The sequence below is a fragment of the Pavona decussata genome, unplaced genomic scaffold (assembly GCF_977016875.1).
Source record: "Pavona decussata unplaced genomic scaffold, jaPavDecu1.1 SCAFFOLD_114, whole genome shotgun sequence".
In the NCBI taxonomy this organism is placed as follows: domain Eukaryota; kingdom Metazoa; phylum Cnidaria; class Anthozoa; order Scleractinia; family Agariciidae; genus Pavona; species Pavona decussata.
In genome coordinates this window covers 102,924-130,000 of record NW_028145528.1, presented here as the reverse complement: position 1 = coordinate 130,000, position 27,077 = coordinate 102,924, and the positions used below count along the sequence as shown (strand labels likewise).

The window sequence follows — 27,077 nt, the reverse complement described above, 5'->3', positions numbered from 1 at the left end:
GATATGAAAACGAGGCCAAAGGAAACCAAAACGAGGTTAGAAGCGTCGCAGAGCAGGGGCGCAAAGGAAGAGAAAGGTGCAACACTTGAGGAATTTGTACCACAACCAATGCATGATGAGCCGGTGCCTACAAAGATCAAGATCCACGAACCAGCTGGAGGTCTTACATACGTACCGCCAGTGGCTCCTAAACCTCCTCCCAAGAAGCCTGTTCGCGTACCGTTAAAGTTACCTCCAGCATTAGCTCTCATCACTCCAAAGCGAGGTATTAACAATGGCTGGTTTAGTCTGTTTCTTAGTTTCTTCTTCTTCATACTTAGTGCATTACTTTTTCATTATTTATTTACTTTTCTATAGCTGATATTACGTTAATTTATACAAAGAAACACTTGAAAGCGACTTCAAGAGGATATAAAAAATGGAAATAAAGAGTACATTTTTAGAGGTCTTATTAAAGCTCAAAATTGATTTGATTTCGAAAAGTTTCGTTTTCACTCAATTTATCCAAAGTAACTAAGATTAACATGCAATATGTTCAACTTCTCTATTTCTCACAGAGAAACGAGAGACCAACTGAAAAAAGCAACTGGAAATTTCCAAACAAAATTGCTTTTCAACTAATATCCTTTCCAGTGTGTTAACAGTTGTCTTGCAAGAGCTTGAAGCATTTTGCCATATACCTATCATGTTAAGCCGGAGCGAACGGGATGGAAGGCTCAACAGGACATTTGTGGACTGTCACAAGAGTAGCTAATTTTCTTTAAATATTGGTTAGAAAGTTCACTAAATCAGTCAAAAGTTCCCATCACGGAAGACAATTGCTCTCAAATCCTCTCTTTGTGACTTGCCATTTTGGACGGGCTATCCGAGCCCCCAGTTGACGTTTTTCTTAAAACATCACCTGCTGCAAAAGACGTCAGAACTAAAATCATTGCTTTGGTTCCAAGATGAAAATGTATTCAGTTTTAGTCGCACTTATGGTACTCATTGCCTTCCTAACCTGAGTTTAGTATAAAATGCTGATGCTTTTCTAGGAAAGGATTTCCGAGTCGCTATTCGCTTCACTAATATGACCTACTCAACCGAGATGGAGCACCCGGGAAGTCCGGCTTTCGAAGAAGTGAAACGGAACGTTACAAGTGCGGTAGGTAAAGCACCTTAACCGAGCCAATAAATTAAATCCTTGTAATTCATGTGGTCTTTAAGGGCCATCTTTGAACTGTAATTGCATCGCAATTATCGACCAAGACCGCGGAAACCCCCGGCATTAAACTTAGAAAGCAGAACAGGGGACAGTTCCCGGGCACTGAATGGAACTACTTATTTTGTAGTTCGTTTTCCCAAGAATCGCCAGAAATAGTTGCATTATTGATATCGCCTGGTTATTTGCAGAATATCCTCTTTATAATAAACAGTTATTCCACGAGCGCGCGTTGGATAAGGGATGATAGATGGCCAACGAGGCCGGCGCGTAGCGTCGAGCTGGCTGTAATCATCTCATATCCAACAAGCGTGAGGGCAATAATTGTTTTATTTAAACCAATCAAGAAATATTGATAGATCTTACTGATTTCGCTCTGCAAGAACAACCAGAAGACAATTTAATGATCGCTATTATTTTCTCGGGCATGGTATATTGGCTCATATACCATGGCCGATAAGCCAATGAAATCCCTTGAATTGCATTATACAATACACATTTTTTTATGAAAGCTGATATTCCACTCCATTTTGTGTAATAATTGTTACGTACGTACCTTCGCTGCTTGTACTAATTTACAATTCTTTCTCAGATTATCAATTTGTTCGATGACGACGACGATTTCCAAGAAGTTCAACTCATATCTGTTAGGTGGGATAATAAACTTAACAATGCCATGCTACAATACACTTAACCATGTAAAGAAACAATGCATTTAAAATGTCAGTCAGTCTTGGCATTGAAGTGGTGAGCCTAATGTTGTATTATTGGAGGAAATGAGGGTGAATTCAGCAAACAGTTAACAGTGTTCTTGTCCTATATACGACATAAACAGGGTCAAAGCCAAGCATTCTGCCTAATGTTTCATAATGCCGGGATCTTTCTTCTATTTAATCTTTCTTCCGCTGTTCAAATATATGTTTCATATATTCATGTATTCATCCTTCACGGGTATATTACGAACTAACAGAGTGACCAGCCCCCAGTTGGCTTGATAGCTCAGTTGGCAGAGCACTGCACCGGCATCGCAGAGGTCATGGGTTCGAATCCCGTTCAAGCCTGTTTCCAAGTAAATGCAGAATATCACGTCCACGACTAACTTGAAAATCATGTTAACGGACGAATGACATTATTCACGGCCCCTTTTATTTAAACGCAAGTTATTACGGATGGATCGTAATTTAAAACTTGATCATTTCATTCACATTACAGGAATGGCAGTGTAATAGTCACATTAGGCTTGCTGTTTGCAAAGGATGCCCCAGGTCACCTTGATCGGCTCACAATGGCGTTGCATTCAGGGAAAATCAGAGGCCTACCTGTGGCACCCAAATATGACTCTGCTGGTGAGAACAAACCCTCGTGTGTTCAAATCCTAGGTTTATTAATGATACAGGCATGACCTACCTCCAATCACAAATCAAAAAGTTGGACAGAGAACCAATCGAAAACAAGCAAAATCAAAACATGGCAAAATCAAACAAACAAACAAACAAAGGAAAACATGCAAATGGTCGAAGGATGCCGGATCACATCAGAAGCCAATTTAAAATCAGCATTCCTCCTTGACTTTTTAAGCTGTAGAGCAGCAGAGTGGAAAATGACATTCAACCGAAAGCAAACAATATCTGTACTCAGAATATGTTATGTATATTATATGTGCTTAGGGCGTTGAAAGATGACTGCAAGTGCCTTTTCGTTTTGTTTTCTTTTCTTCAGTTGCTCTTCCAGCAGGTTACCTCAAACCCAACAAGCTAGCACAACCAGAAGGCCCCGGAGTTTGCGCACAACCCTGCTCTAAACCAAACACATGCTATTCGTCAGGGTGCACTGCGTCTTGCTGTGCTTTCCAGCCACATCATAACCCTTCAAGCCACGTGACCTCTTTCTTGCTTCCATCATGCCCTGGGATATGCGACGATAGCTGTTTTCCGGACTGCGATGAAGACTGCTGTTCTGACGCAATGCAGGCTCCTGGTACTGCAGGTGCAGTGGCTCCGGCACCCGCTCCTCCCAGCATAACCTGTCCCGGGGGGTGTCACTTCTCGTGTTATCCTCATTGTTCCCCACAATGCTGTGCGCTGCAATATGTTCCTAATCCTTGTCACGCCTCGTGCCCAGCATACTGCGCACCGAGCTGCGATAACGCCTGCTGCGCTACTAGAAAATCATTAGTAAATAGGTAAGCTTACTATGTGGATATAATTTAGAGCGAGGCCAAATTCATGCTTGCAGAACAGGCGTTATTTTTTGCGTTTTTTTCAGGCGAGCGGAGGCAAGCACGACTCACGCTCCGCGCTCGCCTCGCGCTTGCCTCCGCTCGCCTGCAAAAAACTAAAGCCTGTTCTGCAGGCTACATTTCAGAAGGTCGAATGTTATTCAAATCCCACAAAAACTTGCGAAAATCGCAGTTGAAATCGGCCCAATAACCACAGAAGTAACACGCAGAAAGATTATGGGACACTTCTCGCATTCGGCTCATTTGGATCTTTGTGTTATCAGGGTCAGACAGTGCACCAAATGCCCAATGCTTATTTACATTATCAACACGCTGCAAAACGTTTTCTTTGGAAACTTAACCAGTCCATTCGATCAAGTCTCCACTCTTCAACCTTGCGTCTCTAGCCACCCTTAACAACATAGCTAAACCGAGATTTACTTATTGCCTTTCAGCCTTTCTAAGCAGTATAGCCGATACAGGAGTGCCCAGAGAGCCCTAGCAAGACAACTGTACTTGAGAAAACGTCTAAGGCTACAACCGTATAGACGTTTACACTCAATCAAACCGGCTCATCCGGCACGCCCCAGACAAAGGTCCTTGTACCACCCCAGGCGGCCTCGAGTAAGACCAGAAAACCTGGCACTAGACGAATACGACCACAGCATTAATGAATGGGCAAAGAAAGGCCACGTCACCAAACATACCCGTCAATTAAAGCACGGGTCAGGGATCTGGGTCGGTTGAAATATGCTACGACTTTGGGCTATAATGAGTACGCAAAACCGGTGATCGGCAAGATGCGCCAATCAAATCAGTTTGCCTGCTAAAAGGAGATTCAAATGAAATTGCTAGTAAATCTAAATGGAAAAACATAGATTGCAGATGCTATTTTCATCAAAAAATTTCAGCAAAGTGAATTGCAATACACAATTCATATAAAATTTTATATTAAATGTCGATTGCCACAAATAAACAAGTGTTATGTTGGTTCACTCATTTCCTTGAAAAATAATTCCTCAGAAAATATCGCAATAAATGATCGAGTTTTCAGTATCTCTGCTTCATTTGTTGTTGACCCAAATACCAGTGATATTCGTAGTTACTAGAAACTGGATCATTAGATAAGGCAGGCCCAGAGTTAATTGGCTTAGCAGCCACAGGATATCATCCATTAGTTATAAAGCAACTTTATCATTTGCAAAGAGAGCCCAAGACTCAAACTCAGTGTGAGCCCAAAACCTACGGGGGGGGGGGGGGGGGGTTCCTGCAAGTTCCAATTGAACGGCACATAATTCCACTGTTTTCTTCTGGTGTATTGAAAATATTTAGCAACCAACGCTTGATTTTGTTTCACAGCTTATGCAAAACCACTCTCTGCTCCCTAATCCAGCGTTAAAGCTCTGACCAGAGACACGAGATCACTCTCCCCTGGTATCACATCTGTGTAAGACCCATTTAGGAATTAATCAGTCAGAGAGTAATTTGAGACAATACAGAGGATAAAAGTTTTATTAAATTTAATACATTTTCCAGCACAGGATTTTTGAAACTCTTTTATTCATCATCTTCGCTTTCGTCGTCACTTTCTTCCTCTGCTTCTTGTAACCACGTGATAAAGGGTGAAATCTGTGAATAGAAATATAGTAAATAAGCGAAACAAGTATGTTCAACATTTTACACCTCGAGCAACTCAAGGAATGTGAACTAGAATGAAACATAACATAAAACATTGGCCTCTGTCATATGTAAAAGAATCGAGAAAAAAGCTGACAAAGGAGACAAAATCTTTTCTTTTAAAGTAGCAAGGAGACAAAATCCCTTCTTTTAAAATGACATCAAATGTGTCTGAAGACATTCTGGCGGTCATGATGTCGCTGAATTAAGCATGACTGTGTAAAGAAGACTGCCTACCTGTTGACGCAGCTGCTGCGGTTCAAAACCGCTGTCCTCTCCTCCTGTGGGCTCGCGTGAATACCACTGAAGGATCACAGCCTCTTCAAGGATTTCTCTGTCGTACAACAAGTGAAGGAAGTGTTGGGAAAGCGGGGCAGCCCACGTGGCTTGCAAGAAAAATTCCTTAGTAAAAGTAAATAAAAATGACGCTGAGTTGGAGTGCAATTGGTAATGTTTTGTGAAGTAGACTCAGTAACATCATGTCGCACGCTCAGGCCATCGTCTCAAAGACTTTTGGCCGTCCCAAGTGCTCGTTGACAAATTGAATGCGGTTTAGCGTTGTCTGCACTCTTATCGACAACGATATTCGTCATCACAGTGGTCAAAATTTTGTGTCCACAACAAATTTTCGACTTGTTTTTTACCACGATATCAACGTCAAAGAAAATTTTTACAACTGTCAAAGTTTCCGCGCGCTGATTGACGCGAGTAGCGTTGTCTAGACTCTTATCGACAACGCAAAATTAGCCAATCAGGGCCGGGTTGTTCGAAAGCCGATTTACGCTAATCCACGATTAAAAGTTAACCGAGGTTTTCATCTCGGTCATTAAAGATGATTTAAAAGGCTCATTTTAAGCTCAATGTAAAGAAAAGTCCAGGGCAAAACTAAGGGCAAAAATCTTTTCGACCAAACTTTACGGATTAGTAAATATACTCGAATCAAAGTTCACGTTAACCCAGGATTAACTTGATCGGGCTTTGAACAACTGGGCCCAGATTGCGAGATTAGAAACAATTGTGATAAAATCTAAAATCGAATGGGCACCGTGCCTTTGAGGTAGCTGCACCGAAACTGTGGAACACTCTACCTTTGGATTTCAAACTGCAGTTCCAAAGACACTTTCAAAAACCGTTTGAAAACTTATCTTTTTAAAATGGCTTTTAAATAGTTACTTTTGTATTTAAGTAAGCCTTTTCATAGATAATTTAGTTTTTAACTTAATATTCCTTCTTTTCAGCATTTTTCATTGTAAAGCGCCATGAGCAATGATTGATTTGGCGCTACATAAGTATATATTGTTACTGTTAATATAATTAATCGTTTCATTGTTTTCAAAACAAGATATGGGTCATTTCGAACAGATACTTTGGCGATGAAGTTGAGGTAGTGGAGCGAAAGAAACACGCGAGATTTGGCGCGCGTTCGTGATTCCCTCGCTCTACTGTTCCTGAGAGAAATCAGACGCTACTGGCAGTCCAGTCTACACTAACCTCAGTTGCGTTCAACGCGTCTCTTTGGCCATCAAATGTCCTGATATAGTTGGAAATGACTGGCAGCAGGTGTTCCGTAGCCTGGCAACAAAAGAACTCCTTTAAGTGTTCTAGACAATCACCACCATTTCAGTCTTAATCTCATCTTATTTATTTATTATTTGTTTTATTTATTTATTTTTTTATTTATTTATTTATTTATTTGCCACACAAATATTACAAAAAGATACACTTGAGTTAAACCTTGGGTTTCCTCATACGATACACTGGATGGAAAAGACAGCAAAACAGAGGATGGGCGAGTTTAATTTAGTGCTCGGTCGATGAGAAATTTTTAAGGCTTAAAACTAGACTGAACAGCTGGGGGATAAAGTGAAGTCGTAATTATCTTAATGATCAGTAATTTTGAGGTTTCTTCAATCTTACGTTACAAAGGAAAAAAAGCTTGCAGTATAACAAACGTACCTGCTTAAGGTTCCTGGACAAGTCTTGCTTTGATAACGACGAATCGTGAAGTGATGACTCCAGTAAAGACTTGATTACGGCTTGATTCAGCTCGTGGAAAGTGACATTATACGCGAACCTGTAGGAACAACAGGAGTTGAAGACGGTTGACAACAGATGGTTCAAATTCTTACTCGTGTTTCGCCACCCAACCTAAAATTCAATTCAGACGCCTTACTTCTCTTGCACCGAATCTAATGCAAGTCCTTTCCTTTCCGATGTCAGTTACGATAATTATGGTCCAGCTCTGCCGTACTTCGAGTTTCTAATCTACCCAGGGCTTGAAAACTAAAATCCACTAGTCCGACGGCACGGACCGGCGAAATCGTGGATCAGGTAAGCGAATTTTGCCACTTCAGTACTATCCTGACGGACAAACCCGTTGTGAGTTCATTTCATAAATGCGTAATATGCTAAAACAAAGCAATAAGGATAATTGTTGCGTTCTAGTAACGTAAAATCCGTTGCCGTGTTCAGTACAAAATAAAAGGTCCCTGGAGTCCGCCCTAAAGACGCTGGAGAGTGGTATCTAGTATGAAGACAACATCTGCATAAGATGAAAGCAATGACGGTCGACACTTGGTGAAACTGTTGAACCATTGCCGCACACCGGTAATGACGCGACGTCTGAACCGGGCTTAATGAGCTCTCGACGGCTCTTTTGTTTGTCGCCTAGTAATTTCACGTTGCAACAACCTTTCAGAGACCAACTTGAAAGCAATGTACTTCCAATTGAACCATCACTAGTCTTTCTAACTTTCCAACAAACTTCTGTTACGGGCTGAGACTTCCCTCAAACCTCAAATTCCCCCACCCCATTAAAATTAAATGACTTTATTTAAGTGTCGAAGTATTTAGCGCTGTAGCGCTAACTGGAGACACTATAAACCAGTGAAATAAACATACACACTGAACATAACATTTGTTAAAAATCTCAATTGGTGGGAGGCAAGCCATTGTGGCCTTGGATTTAAAAACGGGGCTACCGTGAAACGAATCCAAGTGGTCGGAGCGGGACTTGAACCCAGGGCCTCCGGATTTGAAGTCCGGCGCCTTAACCCACCCGCGCTGCTTCTCTCCATCCAAAACAATTTCCCTAAAATCATTGTAAAATTTACGCAAAGAATCGCCCGCTTTTATAAAATATAAAACGAGCAATATCCCACAGCTCTTACTCGAAGAAAACCAGAACTTTTTATTACAAGCCAGATATGTGTAAATCGATGACTGGAACCCTATTAAACAGTGTCATTTGACTTCTGCCGCACACAGGACTTACTTAGACGCGTTTATCTCCAGTATCATATTTTCAGGATCCACATGATCAGCTACTCCGTTTCTTATAGAATCCAGTACCTCTGCGTAAAACCCTTGAGTAAAAGAAGACACACTGTTAGCATGCTTATCAGGGTATTTGCTGTATATGGAATCACTTGATTTTCAGGAAAGTTATGAATGGTAGCGCGGAAGCCCTTGGTGCCTAAAAATTTGGTATGGCCTTCATAGAATACACTGTTCACATACTGATCAGGATGTTTGATCTACGTGGAATCACTTAATTTCCAGGAATGTTGAGAGTGGTAGCTCGCAAGACCTGTGCCCAAGAAATTGTCATGGCCGCCACATGTTTTGGCTGAACTACCTAACATTCCATAGAATACACTGTTATCATGCTTTTCAGGTTTTTTTTTTTCTAGACAGAGTTTGTGTTGGCGGTATATCAAGATTTTTGCCCTAAATAAACTACTTCACTTCACTTTGCTAGAATGTTAGAAAAGCAACCATGAGGATGAAAGAAAAAAACTTTGCTATACAAGCTAACGGCGGAAGAATTGGGTTCTTACCAACAACGTAAAAGAACAGCACTGGAACAATGTCTGACGGACTACTAACTATGATCACTGGACCTGCCCTTACGTCACTTAACTTTGACATACATCTCTATGGTACTTAATTTATTTGCTTATCTATACATTTATCTTAGAGTGGAGTGACCATCTGAGCATATATCATGTCTTTTTGAAAGCCATGTTCCTTTCTAACATAATGAAGTGAACTCAAAACTCTTCAACAGGACTTCACTCATAACACAACTGCTGTTGTTTGATGCTGTCATCCGCATTCCATCAATAAAGCATTGAAATAGTTTTTTTGTACTGGGTGCAATTAACCATGGTAGTGACATAAAAAATGTACTTTACTTAACTTTGTTACGCTTTGTTGTATTCTTTTTAAAAGTGGGGTGACCATTTCTTATTCGTTCGTCCGTTCATGCACTCGTTCGTTCGTTCGTTCGTTCGTTTGTCAATTCACTTATGTTGGGGGGTGAGTGGGGGGGGGGGGGGGTGGTGTCGTTACTTTGGCAACTTTCTTACGATGTTACTTACCACTGCCGTCCTCAGGTGGCGGGCTGCCGGGAGGAGAATCCTTGTCACTTGACACTGAGCTTACATCATCTTCACTGGAGGAAATTCTGTCCACACCTGACAAAACAAAGAATTTCTAATGCAATAAATGTGATGGAATTTCTATTCGCCGCCATAGTACGTAGTTTGTAACGACTACTGTAACCACAGTAGTAGAGTTTCTTGATATTTATTGACAAGGTGGTCGTCGTAGTGGACAAAAACAATAGAAAATGCCACAACCATGGACCAAACTGACTAGCTTAGACTAGCCTGCATAGCAGGCGTTAATTTAGCCAAACAGGAGATATCAAGCACGAAGCGCGAGGCGAGAGGGAAAAACAATTTTTTCAGTTTTTTTTTTCCAGTACAGTCACAACTGCTTTGTGTTATCTGAGGTGACGATAACCTTTCTCACCCCAAATGTCTTGCATCTGTTCTCTTTCATCATCAGAGTCTGCCCCAGGCCTCCAGATGTACCCTTGTCCTTCTGTGCCTACTTCTTCGGGAACAAACCCTGTACAGTGAGAAGATAAGCAGCAATGAATCATTTCTTTTCCGCTATAATACACCAGGGTTTCGTTTGAGGCGGGAGGCCGTACGTAACGTCCGGTTGCTTCCTATATGCTGCCCGGTACTTTGATGTGACGATGATGATTCAGCGTTTGATTCTGACGAGGACCTTGATGAATACACTAGTTTAATTAATATTTGAGAGTTTTCAATATTTAAGAGTTTGACAGTATTCGCTATCTATTAGCATGCGATTAAAACCATTTTGCTATCTCCTGCGCATTTGTATAGTTTAAAATATGGCCAACAAATAAAGGGCTTCTTTTTATCATAAAGTATTTCAAAAATGGCCAGAGCTACAATCCAGCAATAGAACACTGCTTCTCCGGTCTCAGAAACGCCGAAAACAACGTTTCTGAGGGTGAAATCTCGAAAATTTCCCAGGGGAGCATGCATCCCGTCCGGCACTTTTCAGGATAGATCCGGTACCCTCTAATACCACCGGTAAGCCCTGATACATATGCAACGAACGTATCACAGTCATTTACATGTACACAGAAACATGTTATTATCGTTACCAATGGAAATGTAAATTTACAAGAAACAAAACAACAACAATAACAACAACAGCTGACCATCGCCTTGCAGGGGTGCCGGTTTCTCTTCAAGAGAAAGTTCATCCATTCCAAAGTGAGAATCATCTTCCGTCTGTTTCTTTAACGTAATTTTCACTCCTGGAGAAAGAACCAAATCAGGCCCAACGACCACCTGTAAAAGAAAACAAGGTTTACAAACATTCCCTCAGAATATCAAATTTAAACCGCCAAGCAACTGAATCAGAAGTAGTTTTCACGTTACGAACAGCGGCGTGAGTTGCACTAGACAACGCTACATGCAGCTTGCAACACTCCTTGCACTAATGAAACAGTAAAATGCAACACACTCTGCAATGGACATATCTCGCGTTTATACTTCCACTGTCTAATTCTAAGTGCTGACATCAATCACGGCAACGGAAAAGAACGCAGAGATGTCCGTTGCAGTCGAGATATGTGACACTTACACCATTTTTCCCTGCAATATGCGCACCAAATTTGTAACAAGTAAAGTTGGATAAAATGAACTGCTAGTACATTATCGTTTTAATACTCACATTAAACGAAATAAATGATCCAGAAGAGATCGTAACGTTCCTACAATGCAAGAATAGGAGAGTAAATTACAAAAAGCAAATTGTTGTTGTTGTTGTGCTATGAGCTACAGTTAAAGAAATTTATAAAATATACTCATTTAATAGATACCTTTTTATATGAACATTTTTGCAAAGAATTGACTTGGAAATGTTACAGCCATCTTCGACCGTCACATTATCCCAGAGATGGACACCATCTAATCGGACAAAATCACCTGGGAAAAAGAAAACAACAACAACAAAAAAATTATTTTTACTAACATCAATAATAATGTCCTAAAATGTCAGTTGTCAAATCAACCACGAGGCCCCTTTTAGTGGGAGGGTGAGAATGGTCTGCGTATGCCATATCCCATTAACCCCTGATTAGCGCTAACAGTGATCAGCATCAAATTTCTCCTTGTAATATCAATGCTTAATTCAACCCCCGAGGTCATGAGAATTAAGGATATGATCACCCAAGGTGAATTTTCTTGATATTTTAATAACTTCTTCACTGCACTTTTACAAGTAAAGTACTGTATGGGGATAAGATATGAGAATTAATATTTTGTTCTTTCATATTACTGGGTTAAAGGGTTAATTACTGTATAAACTATCCCATTAATTATAGACTAATGTATCCCACATTTGATTTTTGACATTAGATGGATTTGCTATTCAACTGAAAAACAATTTCACATTATTTTAAATTAAAGAACTAAAAGTAAATTTTCAGGACTGGATTGAACTGCCTAAAGGACAACAAAATATTCAAGTCAGAAAATAAATATAATGTACATGCGAATATGCAAAAAAAAAAAAAAACTATGTTTCCCTACCTATAACACAGTTTCTGCCTATAACGGAATTAGTAATGACTGTTCCAGCCCCCACGGATGTTCCTTTACTTATTAAAACATTTTCCTCTAACACACAGTCCCTACAGAAAGAAAATAATTAGTAACTCACAATCAAGGTTGTGTAAAATCCTACAGATGAGCTTCACTCAGACACTGCCTGATGTCACAGAATTCAGTTTATTCCATTCCATTCTTGGTGTAGGTGTTTTTATTGCTCATTTCTCTGCATACAGTTTTAGTATTATACTTTGCTATGGACCTAACCAACCTCACTCACTCAGTTTCGAGGTATACATGTTACAAATAAACTGTTTTTCTGAAGCTACTGCATCTACATGTACATGTTCTCCAATGATAATCCACATAGAAAAAAACAACAAACGAATCTCCTTAAAGTCTACTTTTAATTAAAACAAAAATAATGGTATATTACTTAAGTGGAGAGCAGAGACCATCTCTGTTGTCCCACAACCCAGACCCTCCACTGTCAGTTGAAGTCCTGTACCATTAGTGAATCTTCATTTGGTTTATAATCTCTGTTCTAGAATCTGTTTTATAATCTCTCCAGTCCAGCCTCTCCACTCTCCACTCAAGTACTATACCATTAAAATAAAATTATTGTTCACTTCTAGCCACAATGTCAAACTGAAATCATTACGTTGCTGTATATTCAAATCAGGAGCACAGATTGCAGGATTCACCTTCTATCAGTTTTCTTGGAGAGCAATACATGCATAATGATAAACATGCACCCATGGCAAATTCAAAATCCACTCACCTAGCTAGCAACAGCTCACTGTCCAAGTAAACATTGTGTCTCGTAAACGAATAGGAGAAATCCATGAAAAACACGCTGTTGTCGGGTACTATTGGATAGGCCCATCTACTGAGAATATCTTTGCTGTGAGAAGAAAAATTTCAATGTATCTTTGTTTCAATGAAGTAACTTTGCAAAATTTGCAAATACAGCACAGCAGCAGGTGTCTGGTGGCAAAAGACCAATGAATTTGTGATCTAGAGTTCTTTATAAGGGTATGGCATCATTGCATGACTCATAAAGCTTCATTCCATCTTCGGTAGGTGTATAAAACCATACCAACAAAAGACCACCTCTTTACTTTCTCTTAATTTGGGGAGGAGGGGGGAGGCAGAGCAGAGCTAAGAATAGCAAATGGTCAATACAATGGGAACTGTAGAGGTGAATTGTGATTTCTTGCACATTTTGTAAATGTATTTTTGTACTACCATAAAAGCATCACATGAGACAGTGTAAAAATCCCGAATTCGCCAATCTATTTGTTTGCATCTAGACAAAGTCTTGTGCTCAAATTCACAGGTTGGCTAATTTTAAGGTGTCCTCTTCAGCAGTATCAATGATTTTTTGATATATAGGAACTAGAAGGTGGTCAGTTGTTGGGAAAACATTATTGAATGTGGAAGCAGCAATGGACGAATTCTCATCCACAGAAAAAATGTACATGTAGTACATTTTACTTTGGCCTATTAAATCTATGCTAACTCTATTACTCTAATCAAACCACAGAATACATGTTACAAGTGATTCTGTAGAGAAAAATATAAAAATATTGATTACACACCTGACTATATCATACATGTAAGGATTAGAAACTCTGGCGGCATATTTGTCACTTATAAGAAATGAATGAATCTGATTACCCATTATCTGCAAAAAAAGGAAAATTATTATAATCAAATGAATGTATCCAGTTTGATACCTGTTCAAGCCTGAATTTTTCAGGCGTTCCTTTCATAACTGCTGAAGTTGCATACACAACCAGAATAGTCTTCCATGTAGTTAAATCTTTCATCTACAGTTCAAATGTGTGCCGAATATTTTGTACATTCACTTGCACATGTGGATGGATTGCAAAAAGGCTAAGATGATTGTATCATCATCATCATCATCATGATGATCATCATCATCATTCTTTATTTTCCCTCGGATTTAAGATTAGCCTATAGATGCAGCTAATATCTACGAGCATTTACCCACCCAAACATAAGAGTATACACACAAAGACCAGACCACAACACCAGGAACTACGTCCCCTACCCTTTGCGAACAATGAGTGGGTTCTTTAACGTCCCACAAAGGTTTCGGTCCCACAGAGTTATTTACAAACAAGGGTTGTGAGACGGGGCCTACAGTTTATCGTCCTTATCTGAGAAGACTAGAAATAGAAAGTCTAACCATTTGCAGATGCCAGAGCAAAGGCAGCACTTTCTCCTCAGTTATTTAAAGACCCTGAGTGGTGGTCCGGCCGGGGTTTGAACCAGCGACCTCCCGCACGGTAGTCCAGCACTCTACCAACTGAGCTAATTGGTCGGCGGTTTAACTGAGTTGGTCAGGTAAAATTAATTGCCACAAAACAGAGATTTAAAGTGCCCCTAACCCTTCAATTTGTTTTCTTTTGGTAGATTTCCATTTCTGTGAAGAACTCATTTTCGAAATTTTTTTTCAGAAATATTGAATCCTTTTTTTTTACGAGCGCTTAAAGTTACTGACATTTTTAAATTTTTGCGCGCTATAAGCCCCGCTGGACAAATTTTTGTCTCGTGGGCTCATTAGGAACAAGTCAATGAGAAGCGACACTTTCTTCGCTGTGACGTAAGAAAAGGCCTCGGATCGTTATCAGAAGGAATCTTATGCATGCTGATTCCTTTCTCTACATTTCGAGAGTTGCTGCATCCAAAAACCACACATTTTCCAAGCATTTTCTCTGTTTACAATTGAAGCATTACCGCAAATCTTTGGATATTTTTGCACGATGTCCTTTTCTTACGTCACGCTCCATAGTTGGCCGAGTGGGGGACTAATGCGAACGATAGGTGAAAATATCGACAAGACTGCCTTCACTTCTAGCGCTTGTAAAAACAAAAGGATTCAATATTTCTCAAAAATTTTTTCGCAAATGAGTTCTTGAAAGATATGGAAATCTACCAAAAGAAAACAAATTAAAGGGTTAGGGGCACTTTAAAAGCTCCTGTTGGATCAAGCATCAGCTGATTGTCATAGTGAAGGGATAATGCTCAAAATGTCAACTTTTCAATCTCTTTTTTTAACAATTTTGTAATAAAATGTCTTGAGTGAAAATCAGTGGAAGTGCACTTGCATGTACCTCTTCATTAACGAGGATTCCTCTAACAAAGTCGTCCCTGGTTTGATAATCAAAATTGTCTGTAAATAACTGTGGAACCTGAAAACAGAAACAAAACAAAAAAAAAAGAATAAACAATTAAATTATAGGGATAAATGTACAAAAGAAATTCAAATGAGTAAAATACATTTGAATTTGAACAAAGCAATAATAAATTACCACAAAACTTTATTTTCTCGAAACTCACCGTTGTTGAACATATACAAATGTTACAGTCCAAAAGATCATATCTTATCTGAAGATTGTTGTTGCTTGTAAACAGACTCTGAAATAAAACAAAAAGAATGTATGTTTATAAAAACTGACACAACTTGGAACATAAAGTAAATTTGGAGAAATTGAAGTTCAGGTGAACACAATCGCAAGTCACATGTGGAGGTTCAAAGTACATGCACCTTCTAAAAGTGTTCACATCAAGTGACATGAACACAAAGCATCCAGTTACTAGCTATTTATGTTCAAGATAACAGTGTTTAAACGGACAGATGGGAATCAGGTTTAAAACCTGACAAAGCTGGCTTCCTGTCCATGAGATTGGCAGCGAACTTTACCTAATGACCCTGAGAAGATTCTTCACTGACTCCCTGTCTTTGAAAGTTACCAGGAACACTGAACAACATGCCCACATTTAGATTGAAGCCAATCTAAAACTAAAAGATGTCTTCACAACTATATAAACTCAAGATGTGTTTAACGATCAAAACAATAAATTTTATAAATGAACAATCACATTATTAGTATAGCTAATACATACAATGTATACAGTGTAGCCATTATTAAAATTGTTTTTTTGAAGAAAATCTGAAGCTACATTTGATGGATTCTTTGCTACAAGGCTCAGCTGCCTAACAGGAGCTCAGTAGCCTGGCGCACCCAAGAAAATGCTCTGGGCGCCTAAATTTTTTGCAGCAGCACCTAACACTTCACATGTTGTGCTCCTAACTTCTCAGCTTTTGGCCTTGCGGGCTCCTTGAACCTTTTCTTAGGCAACAGCCTGTTACTAAAATCAAAATTTATAAGATGAAACAGATGAAAGTTTTTTACCAAGGAAAATGGAAATCGTTTTTTGTTGGCTGTCTTCTCACAGTGTAGAATTCTGCCAGTTGTTGAATCCATGGCCACTATAAGATCCTCTTCCTGACATCTATTACAATCAAAAGAAAGATGGAAGTCTGTTACAGAGAATTTCATCCTTTTAGCACACTAATCTTATTAAATTGCCTTATTAATGTGATCAGTTTTTAAGTGATAAAAAGACTAGAGCTTCCCACTTGTTTTCTTCCCTTCACTAACACATGCCACAATTTTTCACAACTTCATACCACAGTTGATCCCACACAGTGCATTCTCCTTGACACCAATCTTATAAATGCAGTATTCATCTGGTCTTTCACGCTAGCACTTTTTTTAATCCTTATTTGGATGTAATCTATCAAGTGAACATCGAGTACGAGTGTTTCCACTGGTAAAACATCAAGCATGAGTTACTGATATAACTTCCCTGTCACGTACAAGAAAACAGTGCAATAAATTATTTGTGCAATTAGGTGTATCTGTCTACAAAATGTAATTGGTGGTTGAAGATATGAATTATTAATGAGATTGAGAAGTAATAAACCAACCAAACACTGAAAAGTACTTGATACCTTGTTCTATGTCCAGGGTTAGCAACTTTAAATACCATTGTCATCAGTGATGATTTATCCTTTTTCCGTCTATCTCTGGTGACCAGAAGGACACCTATGATTGGTGTCACTGCATAATAATCCACTATTAAGCCAGGTGGATGTTAGAAATACATGACATGGGGAGGAGCTGTGATGAGAGCTCACCAGCCCAAAAGCAAGTACTATAATGTATATTGTAAATCAATGAAAGAGAAGCTAGGGTCTCTGTTGACATCTACAATATTGAGGGCTTAGTCACTGCAGTGAGGGAGGACCTATTAGATACATGTGCAGCTGGAAACTTTTTTTTTTTTAAATTACTGCAAGGTGGCTTATACAGAGATGACCCTAATAAACTGACAAAACAGAGTTAAATGTAAGATAATTAATTAAGTAAACAGATACACACTTCTCTAAGTGCACTAGTTAAAAAAAAAACAGGTTTTCATTGTGTTTTGAACAAGTTTTGTAACTACATGTATAAGGAGTGTCCAAAATGTTAATTCAAGAAAAACACCTCATTCACTTTGCAAACTAATTATGCAAATGTCAAGGCTTTTAAACAAGAGGACTGTACTTAGCACTTATTTTGTAAATTTTAGCCAACTGCTTTCTTACATGGGACATCTTTCTAATGAGTACCACATAACTGGCTTACTTGTGTTCTTGCAAGACTTGCTCTAACTTCATGTTGGATACCACATCACCACTGACTAACACAAAGTCATTCTTGAGTAAAGACTGCAAAATAATAAAAGAAAATGAACCCCACTGTACCTGTTAGTTACCCTGAGCATTTAATACATTTTGATTAATATTTTGATCAAATTGACTTGTTTAAAATGCACTACCGTAAACTGCTGCTTATAAGCCCTGGGCTTAAACAACTTTGTATCGGGTTTTAGATGGGCTTATAAACGGAGGCGCTTATATCCGGGGGGGTTATAACTGGAGTAAAAAATCAGTTTCGAATTAATTAAGCTCTGAAACGTCAATATCTGGAACAAAATTAAAACTACATGAACAACACAAACAAAACTAGTGGGGGCGGGGGAGGGGGGCTTATAATCGGATGTATTTTTTTTGGTTTACGGGTAGATGGGCCTACATGTATAACCAGGGGGCTTATAAGCAACAATTTACAGTTTATTAAACCTCTTTTGCTTCGTACATACAGTAACTGACACAAAAGGACTATCAAACCTGTCTGTCAATTTCTCGAAGAGCATCACCAACTGACAAGCAGTCTTCAACAACAATAGTTTTCACATCACATGGTGACCTTGAACTTGTCCATTTTGATTGGCTGCACAAACAAACAATATAAAGAATATTTTCAATAATACAAATGTAAATTATAATTATTAAAAGTAGTTAACCCTGGTATATACTACATGTACAAGGGGGACCCAAACTGGAGACACAAATGCCAACTAATAATAGGTGACAATCACCCTATTTGGAAATAAAAAGTTGCCATCTGAGTTCTTTATTTCAAAGAAAACAAATTGAAACTTTGTCTCAGATTTTAAAATGATCTCCTGAACATCGTCGAAATAAGTAAACTTGTCTAACAGTCTGACATTGTAGACATTATAGTATGATTGCATTTTGCAATCATCTGACCTGACCAAAATCACTTTGCAAGGCACTGTGAATACAGGAAGGAAAAGATAGACTGACAAAAAGATGGGAAGATATTATATGTGTATCAAAGAATGGTTTGGTATTTGCACACTCACAGGGGTTGGCTGATGACAAAAAAAACAGCTGAGCAAAGAGATCATTAATTTTGAGGAACTCATCAGTGGTGTCCCAGTGGCCTGCTTAGCTTGGGAGTCAGTCAGTAAGTCATTCAGTCAATCAGTCAGTCAATCAGTCAGTCAGTCATTCAGTCATTCAGTCAGTTAGCCAGTCAGTCAGTTAGTCAGTGAGTCAGTTAGTCAGTGAGTCAGTCAGTCAATCAGTCAGTCAGTCAATCAGTCAATCAGTCAGTCAGTCAGTCAGTTAGCCAGTCAGTCAGTTAGTCAGTGAGTCAGTCAGTCAGTGAGTCAGTCAGTCAATCAGTCAATCAGTCAGTCAGTCATTCAGTCATTCAGTCAATCAGTCAGTCAGTCAGTCAGTCAATCAGTCAGTTAGCCAGTCAGTCAGTTAGTCAGTCAATCAGTCAGTTAGTCAGTCAATCAGCCAATCAGTCAGTCAGTCAGTAAGTCATTCAGTCAATCAGTCAATCAGTCAGTCAATCAGTTAGCCAGTCGGTCAGTTAGTCAGTCAGTCAGTCAGTTAGTCAGTCAATCAGCCAATCAATCAGTCAGTCAGTAAGTCATTCAGTCAATCAGTCAATCAGTCAGTCAGTCATTCAGTTATTCAGTCAATCAGTCAGTCAGTCAGTCAGTCAGTCAGTCAGTGAGTCAGTCAGTCATTCAGTCAATCAGTCAGTCAGTCAGTCAATCAGTCAGTTAGCCAGTCAGTCAGTTAGTCAGTCAGTCAGTCAGTCAGTCAGTAAGTCATTCAGTCAGTCAGTCAGTCAGTCAGTTAGTCATTCAGTCAGTCAGTCAGTCAATCAGTTAGCCAGTCGGTCAGTCAATCATTCAGTTAGTCAGTAAGTCAATCAGTTTAAGTCAGCCAGTCAGTCAGTTAGTCAATCAGTCAGTCTGTCAGTCAGTCAGTCAGTCAGTCAGTCAGTTAGTCAGTCAGTCCATCAATCAGTCAGTCAGTCAGTCAGTCTGTTTACCATACAATGCTTCATATTATCATCAGTATACCATCATAACCAACTAGTCTTCTTGAATTAATATTTATACATTACAAAGCAAAACTTCCAGCAAACCTCAAATGTTTCTTGATTTGATCAGCATGTGCACAACAGAAAACAAAGATTTCTTGTACTCCAGCTTCAACAAGAAACTCAATGGTGTAGTCCAAGAGAGGGACATTTACCAAAGGTAGCAAGGCCTGTGAATGGAAGGAATATGTATATTTAAGCACAATGTGACGAATGGAGAACATCAAATGTTTAATTCAACAAAACCTACTTAATTTATAATATCTTAAATCGAAACTGGTAGAAGGTGTTCAGACGCGTGATCTCCAATGATTATAAACCTTACCCTGGGTGTTTCAAGAGATATTGGCAAAAATCTCAAGTTGAAGCTATCTGAAAGAATAACAGCTTGAAAAATCTCTTCAGCTTTCTCTACTGACTCCCCAGATCGTCCTTCACTTCTCTTCTTTTTGGAACTCATGACTTCTTTGAAACAAACATGGCGGGTTTCCTGTGAATTAGATCCCAGACCTGTTTCGACAAATTAACGAAAACTTCCGAAGAAGTCCGAAAACACAAAAACTTCCGGTTGCCGACCGAAGATTGCACGAGACCGAACATGGCCCGTAAACAAAGCAGCGGTTTCACCCAATTCTTCCCTTCCACGTCTCCTCTTTGTTTAGTTCCAAGATGGTAAGTATATTTCTCTTACAATCTACGAAATATCTTAGCCATCTTTACGCTGTTATTGCATGGAATGACATAAAAGAAGGCTTGAGTTATTCATTGGCATTTCTTTTTTGCTTTTAAGATAGTTTCTTTTAATTTTAAGCCATATTTTTTATCCTTCAGGAGGGGTTATCGATAGAACAGATGAACCGATATGCTAGTCCAATAAACCCAGCCGTATTTCCTCATCTGACAATTGTGCTGCTTTCTATTGGAATATTCTTTATGGCTTGGTTCTTTGTGTATCCTTTCATTATAGCTTTGACGTTTTAGGTACTATCAATAATAGTCTGTGCTTGTATTTGCAGTAGTTTAGCTCACATGGAGCGATCATCAACTTGGTTGTAAGCTTACATGTATTCGCTTGATAGTTTTGAATTGAAATAGTTTTGAGGTTGTCTAATTAAAGCCCGGAGAAGAGTTTTACTCCTTCGTATTCACGTGGGAAAAGAAACGTATTGAAAGATTCTACAGCGTAGATGTAAGTCTTTTGGAAAAAAATCTGACCATGTACCAGTGGCTGTTTAGATCATGTGACTATATTCTAGATGATTTCTTTGTCACGCAATGTAAAGATATTGTCCTTTTCGTTTTTTGAAGAGCTGTGGAGAGTGAGCCTAAAATTTGTGGATGCAATTGTACATGAAAGACTCCCTTTTTGCAATTGGCTTACAATAATTATTTAAAGCTTGCATTACAAGTACAGGTAGTGTGAAAAGTAGACACGTCTCACATTTTTTAAAGTTGTGAGTTTTGGTTGGTGCCTATAATATAAAATTTTATTATATAGACAGGAGTGTTTCACTGGAAAATACAACACTCAGAAAATTCATATGAAACTACATCAGGAATCCTAGTGGCATATTTTCCATATCCTCACCAGTGAAGATAATGATGAATGATGATGTTACTTCCTGTTTTTTATGGTTGTTTGTGCAAACGGTTAGTGAAAAAATGGTGAGCAATAGATTGTCTATATAATAAAAAGAATTACACGGTGGCTTGAAGATATGAATTTTATTTTCTCGTGTTACAAACAACATTTTATCACTCGAAAATAAAATTCATATCTTCGCGCCACCATGTAATTTCCTGTAAATAAGTTATTCTGCAACTTATTTAGCAGATGCTCTCAATTGCAGGAATGTTTTAAGGGAGACAAAACTAGAAATTACTCTTTTTCAGAACAGTTGTGTGTATTGTTGTTTGCAACAATTTGAGGGGTGATGCAATGTTACACCAGGTGCGTGGGCCTTAATAGAATATAAAGGGGCACTGTCACGGAGATTTTGCTGTCTTTTGACCAAAGCTACTCAAATACTAACCGAGAACCTTTACTCTAGCATCATATTGTTTGTAGAGCATTGGGAAGAAATTTTAACTGATTTCTTCAATGAAGAACAACCTATAAATCAGTGTTAAGCAATTTCTCCAAAATGCACAGGAAGAAATTGAAACATTTGGCCAATTTTTAAAGTTGTAATCCATTTCCGTCCAAGCCATCCGCAGCAAAAGGTGACACTAGCTTATGTATACTCATAGGGTAATTGTTAGCAATACTGGGGGAATACTGAACCATCAATACAGATATGTTTTTTTTGCTATTCAAAGGCACAGTAAAAATAATTATTAGTGACACTACCCTTTTAACTTCATAAGTTTTAGAAAGTAGACTTTATTGTCCCTGAAATTAACTTTTGATATTGTCATGTACTGTCATTGTATAATGCTTTCCTTGACAATAATCATAGCTATGAGGTCACCTCCACCAAATACAGTAGAGACATCTACAAGGAACTACTGGTGTCATTAGTTGCTTCTCTTTTCATGGGATTTGGCGTGCTTTTCCTGCTTCTTTGGGTTGGAATTTATGTATGATAGTTGGAACTCTGTGACTGCCAAGAAAAGCTGTCTACGTGAACTGTGTTTCACACTGTAACATTTCAAGAACAGTCTTGCCAAGCATGATGCAGAGTGCACTTGTATTTTAACAGAGAGGATTTCGTAAATGTAATAGTAATAAAGAAATTTACTTGTCTTTCTTTAGTGTGGCTGAAGATCAGTGGATCAACAGATAAAATATCAAGGCAACGTTTCCTAAAGGAATTGTAGGTCACAGGCAAAAGCTTCGGCAAATCTGAGTTAAATACCAAAGAGTGACCTAAAAAGCACCATAGATCAGTTATATTTTGAGCCAGTTAGTTAGTGTAGAATAAAGCGCAGGTGACCATGCCATGATGTTCAATGATTTTTTTCCACACAAATCATTCCCTTACTATGACCGCCACCTGGTTAATTTGTACCCTGGCCAGACTAACACTCAGGGCTGAGTTGCTCGAAGCATGGTTAGCGCTAACCATTGGTTAAGAGGTATTAAAACCTATAGGTTGTCATGGTATTTAACCCGGGTTAGCGCTAACCATGCTTCGAGCAACTGGGCCCAGATCTTGAAATGACAGAGGAGAAGGTGTTACCTTTGCATTGACATCTGCAAATGGTTAGACCTTCACATGGCTTGGATGACCACCTAAAAATGGTGGTACCATCGCCAATTTGGGAACATAACGAACCCTGGTTGTTACCACCCTCAGTGCTTACATGTGGTTGGCTTGGCGCTACTCTCTGAAAGGCTTCTGAGTGAATGAGACCACAACTCTGTATAACAGGCAGAAGTCAGTGGGATTTGCCAAGTACTGGGAAACACAGGACGTAGAACGAGCCCGTTATTTCATTTCGGGACGGCATCGGGTTTTTTGGGGGGTAAAATTTTACCGACTTGTTATGTGTTCTTGTTTTACTTTTGGTCTTTGATCTGATCTTTGTTGTTATTTTTCATTTTTACACTGTTTCACAATAACCGTTGTCAAGCTGTATATGCAAAGGTTTATTTTTTTGTTCAAAACATGAACAGTTTCATCGAGTGGATAAATTGCTATCCAATGGATAAATTTATTACAATGGAACTCCGATATAATGAACTGCTAAGGGACTGGCAAAATGTGTTCGTCATGACGGGCTCATTATAAACAACGAATTTGTGAAGAAACAACCAAAATTTTGTTTTATCGGGGTTTGGCTCGGCAAACTTAAACAGTGCCTCGATATTGAACGGTGTTATGTTCCATTACTCAGAGAGAAGTTGATAGAACTTATAACTGAGAAAGAGAACAAAGCAGCGTAGATGTCGCTATGGTGTGTGGTAGCACATGATGAACTGTAAAAGAAAACTTTCAGTCTCTTAATCTCTTTGCCATTGAATTTTAGCCTCACACGCAGTCTTTTTTGGGGGAACAGGGTTAAACAACTTCCCTTAAAACGACTGCGTGGAAGAATAATGCGCATGGAGCAACTTTGATGTTTTAGAATCCTCTTAAGATAGTTTTTTTTTATTTATTTTACTGCATTACGGCATACTCTCAACGTGTGGAAGATTTCGTGAGGACACAAAAAAACACCTACATAGATGTTTGTGAGCAACAAGATATTTGCTCAAGAAGGTCAAAGTCTAAAGTTGTTACGATCCCAAGATCGAGCTAGGACGTAACTAGAATACCACCACGGTTAGATTTCACTATCTATTGTTCTCTATGGTCGGTAACTGACGTAAATTTAATCCGCCTTGTCTATCGCTCCTCACGAGACCACTTGGAATGCCATAGTTGTATGGCTCATCTGTTGAAGGAAATCCCAAAGGTTCTCTGGATTCGTTCGCTGAGGAAAATAAAGGAAAAGCTGGCGATCGAGGTGATCTCCAGTCCGGGCTTGTTGCTGTAACAGAGGACCTGCGCAGCCTGTACCCGGTATAGCAGCAGCGACAGTCAACACTCGGGTATTGCGTGACAGCACTTGACGGAAGACTCTGCGATGATAAATAGGCCTGTCGTGAAGATGAAGCCGCGGATTGAGAGCGTGTATGGGAGGAATGTGCAGAGCAACCTGCTTTGTGAAATACCACCTGATTGCCAGCTTTAGCTTGCTGCAGCTTGCGTCTCTCTAGGCCTACCTCAGGTGTTTCTCGAATCCTCTGAATTCCCGTCAACTGGCTTACCAGTGTTTTCTTCTCGTTGTAGATTTGTTCGTTTCTAATAGAGTGTTCCAGGCGGATAGCTCGTAGCTTCTCCTGAAGTCGCCTGTCTTCTAAGCTATTTGAACGCCGTACTCTAGCCACTCGATTTGAAAAACACGACGGAGGATCTCGGTTGAAAAGCGTCAGGTCTCCTGTTCGCGTGACTCTCCATCCCGCAGTAGACATTCTGAACGTCTTCTTTCTGAGTCTTAATCTGGTACAAATTACAGCGAAAATTAGCTTCAAACAAGCGCAGTACAATACTGGCTGTGGTAAAGATTGCCTTGTAGAGACAATTCTATGCTTTAGAATAAAAGTCTTGACGTCTTGAGTTGTAACAGTATTCACTGCCTGATGGAGGCTTGATTAACATCAATTTTAATGGAATTTCCTGTCTCGATTGAGTCTTCGAAGAAGGTCCACGACCCAAATGCCGCGGTTGAAATCCGAATTTTAAAGTCACGATTTTCCTTGAACACCGTAAAATTTCAGGAAAAAGCCCCTTCGATAAAAGGAGGTATTTTGGGACACACATTCACTCCAGTTCCTTGTCCACGTAGCGCAGCAAAACAATGGTCCTTCTCAATTGTTTCAATCTGTCATTTCACACTCGAGTAAATTCTTCCCGTCCTCACATGAATTCAAGCGAACTTTTATCCATAACCAGTTGAGGTGTACGTCTATTACAATACTTGAAGACGAAATGATGTCTAAAGCAACGCACTCAGCCCGCTGCTTATCGAAAAAACTCGGCTTTAAACGGGTGAAAATCTCTCCGGTAATGGCCTTGGGATGTCTAAAAGAGATGCCTTATTGTGAAGCATCAAAAAGCAATAACCAGAAACTTGATATGACCGCAAACGTTCAAGAATTTAGACGTGTCGTAGGCTCGATTACCAGCCGCTGTTCGGGAAAATGAGCCCCACGGGGAGGATCACAGACCGGACCCGGGGGACGGCGGAAATCGAGCCTAGACGTGTCGTCACTGGTATAAAATATCCATACAGTTTGAGCTGGAGCTTGGTGCCTAAGATTATTATTGAAATTCTCTCTGCGTTGATCACGAAGCTTACACATAAACGCTTGCCTTCCTGAGCTTTGTCCTCGAGTTTTTTTGGTACACTGATGAAACACCCGGAAAGAACCATAAGCCATAACCAATCTCGAGTACTCAGAGTAATGGCTGGATTTAACCAATCAAAAGGCCTTGCATATTTGTCGGTATCCCTGATTGTATCCCGCCAATTTCCGCGTGCGCCACGCTGGGTCCGTTATAACATGTTATAACTTCCTCTCAACTCCGCTCAACAGGAAATACAGTAACACTGCGCTGCGTTCGAATTAGCCTGCGAAAAGACTTCTCCTACGGGTATTGAGACAGTCTGCTCGCAGGCTTACGTTCGGATACGTGGAATTTTCTGTGGGTTTGTTGCGCCCTATTGACGCGATGAACGATGATATATGCACCCGTTACTTCCACATTATTCAAATATTGAGCGCAAACACTTATGATTTGTGTGCTTGAATGAACGTACTAAAACAGGGTCGCTGAGTAGCCCTTATCGTGAAAAGATAGCCTCAGGGCCTGTTTATACCGAGGTTGACCAAGCCCAGTTTGTGGGCTGGCCCACTTGCGTCTGGCCAATATTCTTGCTGACCGTGAGAAAAAACCCGTGAGCGAATAAAATAAATTAAAATGCTTCATTACCCTACAAACCGGGCCTTATAAGACCGTTTGCAGCGTGTTAAGCGTTGTAAAGCCATTAAATTAATTCCGCGTGTTAAACAAATAGTTTGGCACGGATAGCATCCAACTGGGTGTTGACCGGGCCATGTTCCTAGCTCGACGGATCGATCATCTTAGTTCCTGGTGTTGTCGTCAAAGGTTCAAGTGCATTCGATCTGTGTCTTAACATACAGCCGCCAAACTCTCGAATGTATACTTTAGGTTTGTTCGTTATTCAATATATGTGGCTTGATGCCATAAATGATCTGAGAAACTGGTTACTCGATTTTTTTAGCTCATTTTTATCTCTACAGATTTACGTCAAAAGGAGCCCATCATGGGTTTCTATAGATCTAGAAATTTAATTTGATTTAACACATCAAAATCCAAATGGGTAGGCAGGTTAGATTTCGGTTAGAACTGCTGAAAAAATCTCATATCAACGAACCAGCTCACTTAAATTAATACAGTACTGAAAATGTTTCCTTGTTAGCATACTAATGAAATCTCGCTGCTGAACAAAGGCGCCGACATGGTCAAATGGCAAACAACGTAAACAGCCACGGCGGTCTGACTATTTCCATGTAACCTCAAGACAAGATTTTTCCCGCTTACTGGGCTGGCTCGCCTTTGACCCCTTCCGATATGAGGGGTCATAACAAGTTTGTTCGAAGAGTCTGGGTTACGGGGGGGGGGGGGGGGGGGCGGTATCGAAGACACGTTCCTCCTATCTCATGATCATGACTGACATTACCGACCAAATTTGAGTTGACACGGAATTGTTCAGCTAGCAAGTGTCACTACTGCTAGGTAAAAAGAAAAGGATGGTTTGAATCTCATTTCATTTTTTACTGCTGGGTAGAGGGATCGCTATCGCTAAATAAACGAACCGCCACTTGCTTA

At 39.6% G+C, this 27,077-nt stretch overlaps 4 protein-coding genes and 1 long non-coding RNA gene across 5 annotated transcripts in view; 2 read left to right on the top strand and 3 right to left on the bottom strand.

Moving 5' to 3' along the window:
- The window catches only part of LOC146469975 (uncharacterized), a 9,086-nt gene extending 4,687 nt beyond the window's left edge, over window positions 1-4,399 (top strand). Inside the window, exons 4-9 of the mRNA XM_085121949.1 lie at window positions 1-265; window positions 1,035-1,144; window positions 1,794-1,852; window positions 2,414-2,547; window positions 2,921-3,383; window positions 3,875-4,399. The exon at window positions 1-265 is cut by the window's left edge and continues 443 nt beyond it. Coding sequence (XP_084978075.1) covers window positions 1-265; window positions 1,035-1,144; window positions 1,794-1,852; window positions 2,414-2,547; window positions 2,921-3,383; window positions 3,875-4,166 — 1,323 coding nt within the window. The 3' untranslated portion in view covers window positions 4,167-4,399. The remainder of the gene's footprint in view (window positions 266-1,034; window positions 1,145-1,793; window positions 1,853-2,413; window positions 2,548-2,920; window positions 3,384-3,874) is intronic.
- A 516-nt stretch (window positions 4,400-4,915) lies between these two features.
- Window positions 4,916-20,192, bottom strand: LOC146469974 (translation initiation factor eIF2B subunit epsilon-like). Its single transcript, XM_085122066.1, has 21 exons — window positions 20,000-20,192; window positions 19,720-19,844; window positions 18,093-18,195; window positions 17,548-17,630; window positions 16,869-16,943; window positions 16,267-16,366; window positions 15,410-15,487; window positions 15,184-15,261; window positions 13,642-13,727; window positions 12,822-12,944; window positions 12,023-12,123; window positions 11,311-11,416; window positions 11,163-11,202; window positions 10,645-10,777; window positions 9,915-10,013; window positions 9,479-9,574; window positions 8,371-8,461; window positions 7,053-7,170; window positions 6,588-6,668; window positions 5,334-5,498; window positions 4,916-5,048 (listed from the first exon to the last, which is right to left on the bottom strand). The coding sequence occupies exons 1-21, from the start codon at window positions 20,132-20,134 to the stop codon at window positions 4,977-4,979; spliced, it is 2,088 nt and encodes a 695-aa protein (XP_084978192.1). The 5' UTR covers window positions 20,135-20,192; the 3' UTR covers window positions 4,916-4,976.
- Window positions 20,193-20,306: 114 nt separating this feature from the next.
- LOC146469973 (dolichyl-diphosphooligosaccharide--protein glycosyltransferase subunit TMEM258) lies at window positions 20,307-22,420 on the top strand. Its single transcript, XM_085122068.1, has 3 exons — window positions 20,307-20,346; window positions 20,506-20,624; window positions 22,134-22,420. The coding sequence occupies exons 1-3, from the start codon at window positions 20,344-20,346 to the stop codon at window positions 22,258-22,260; spliced, it is 249 nt and encodes an 82-aa protein (XP_084978194.1). The 5' UTR covers window positions 20,307-20,343; the 3' UTR covers window positions 22,261-22,420.
- On the bottom strand, window positions 22,038-25,529 carry LOC146469972 (uncharacterized). Its single transcript, XM_085122067.1, has 2 exons — window positions 25,435-25,529; window positions 22,038-25,336 (listed from the first exon to the last, which is right to left on the bottom strand). Exon 2 carries the CDS (start codon window positions 24,632-24,634, stop codon window positions 23,954-23,956), a length of 681 nt encoding a protein of 226 aa, XP_084978193.1. The 5' UTR covers window positions 24,635-25,336; window positions 25,435-25,529; the 3' UTR covers window positions 22,038-23,953.
- The window catches only part of LOC146469970 (uncharacterized), a 43,607-nt gene continuing 38,567 nt past the window's right edge, over window positions 22,038-27,077 (bottom strand). The window contains exon 2 of the long non-coding RNA XR_014867022.1: window positions 22,038-22,701. This is a non-coding gene — a long non-coding RNA (uncharacterized LOC146469970). The remainder of the gene's footprint in view (window positions 22,702-27,077) is intronic.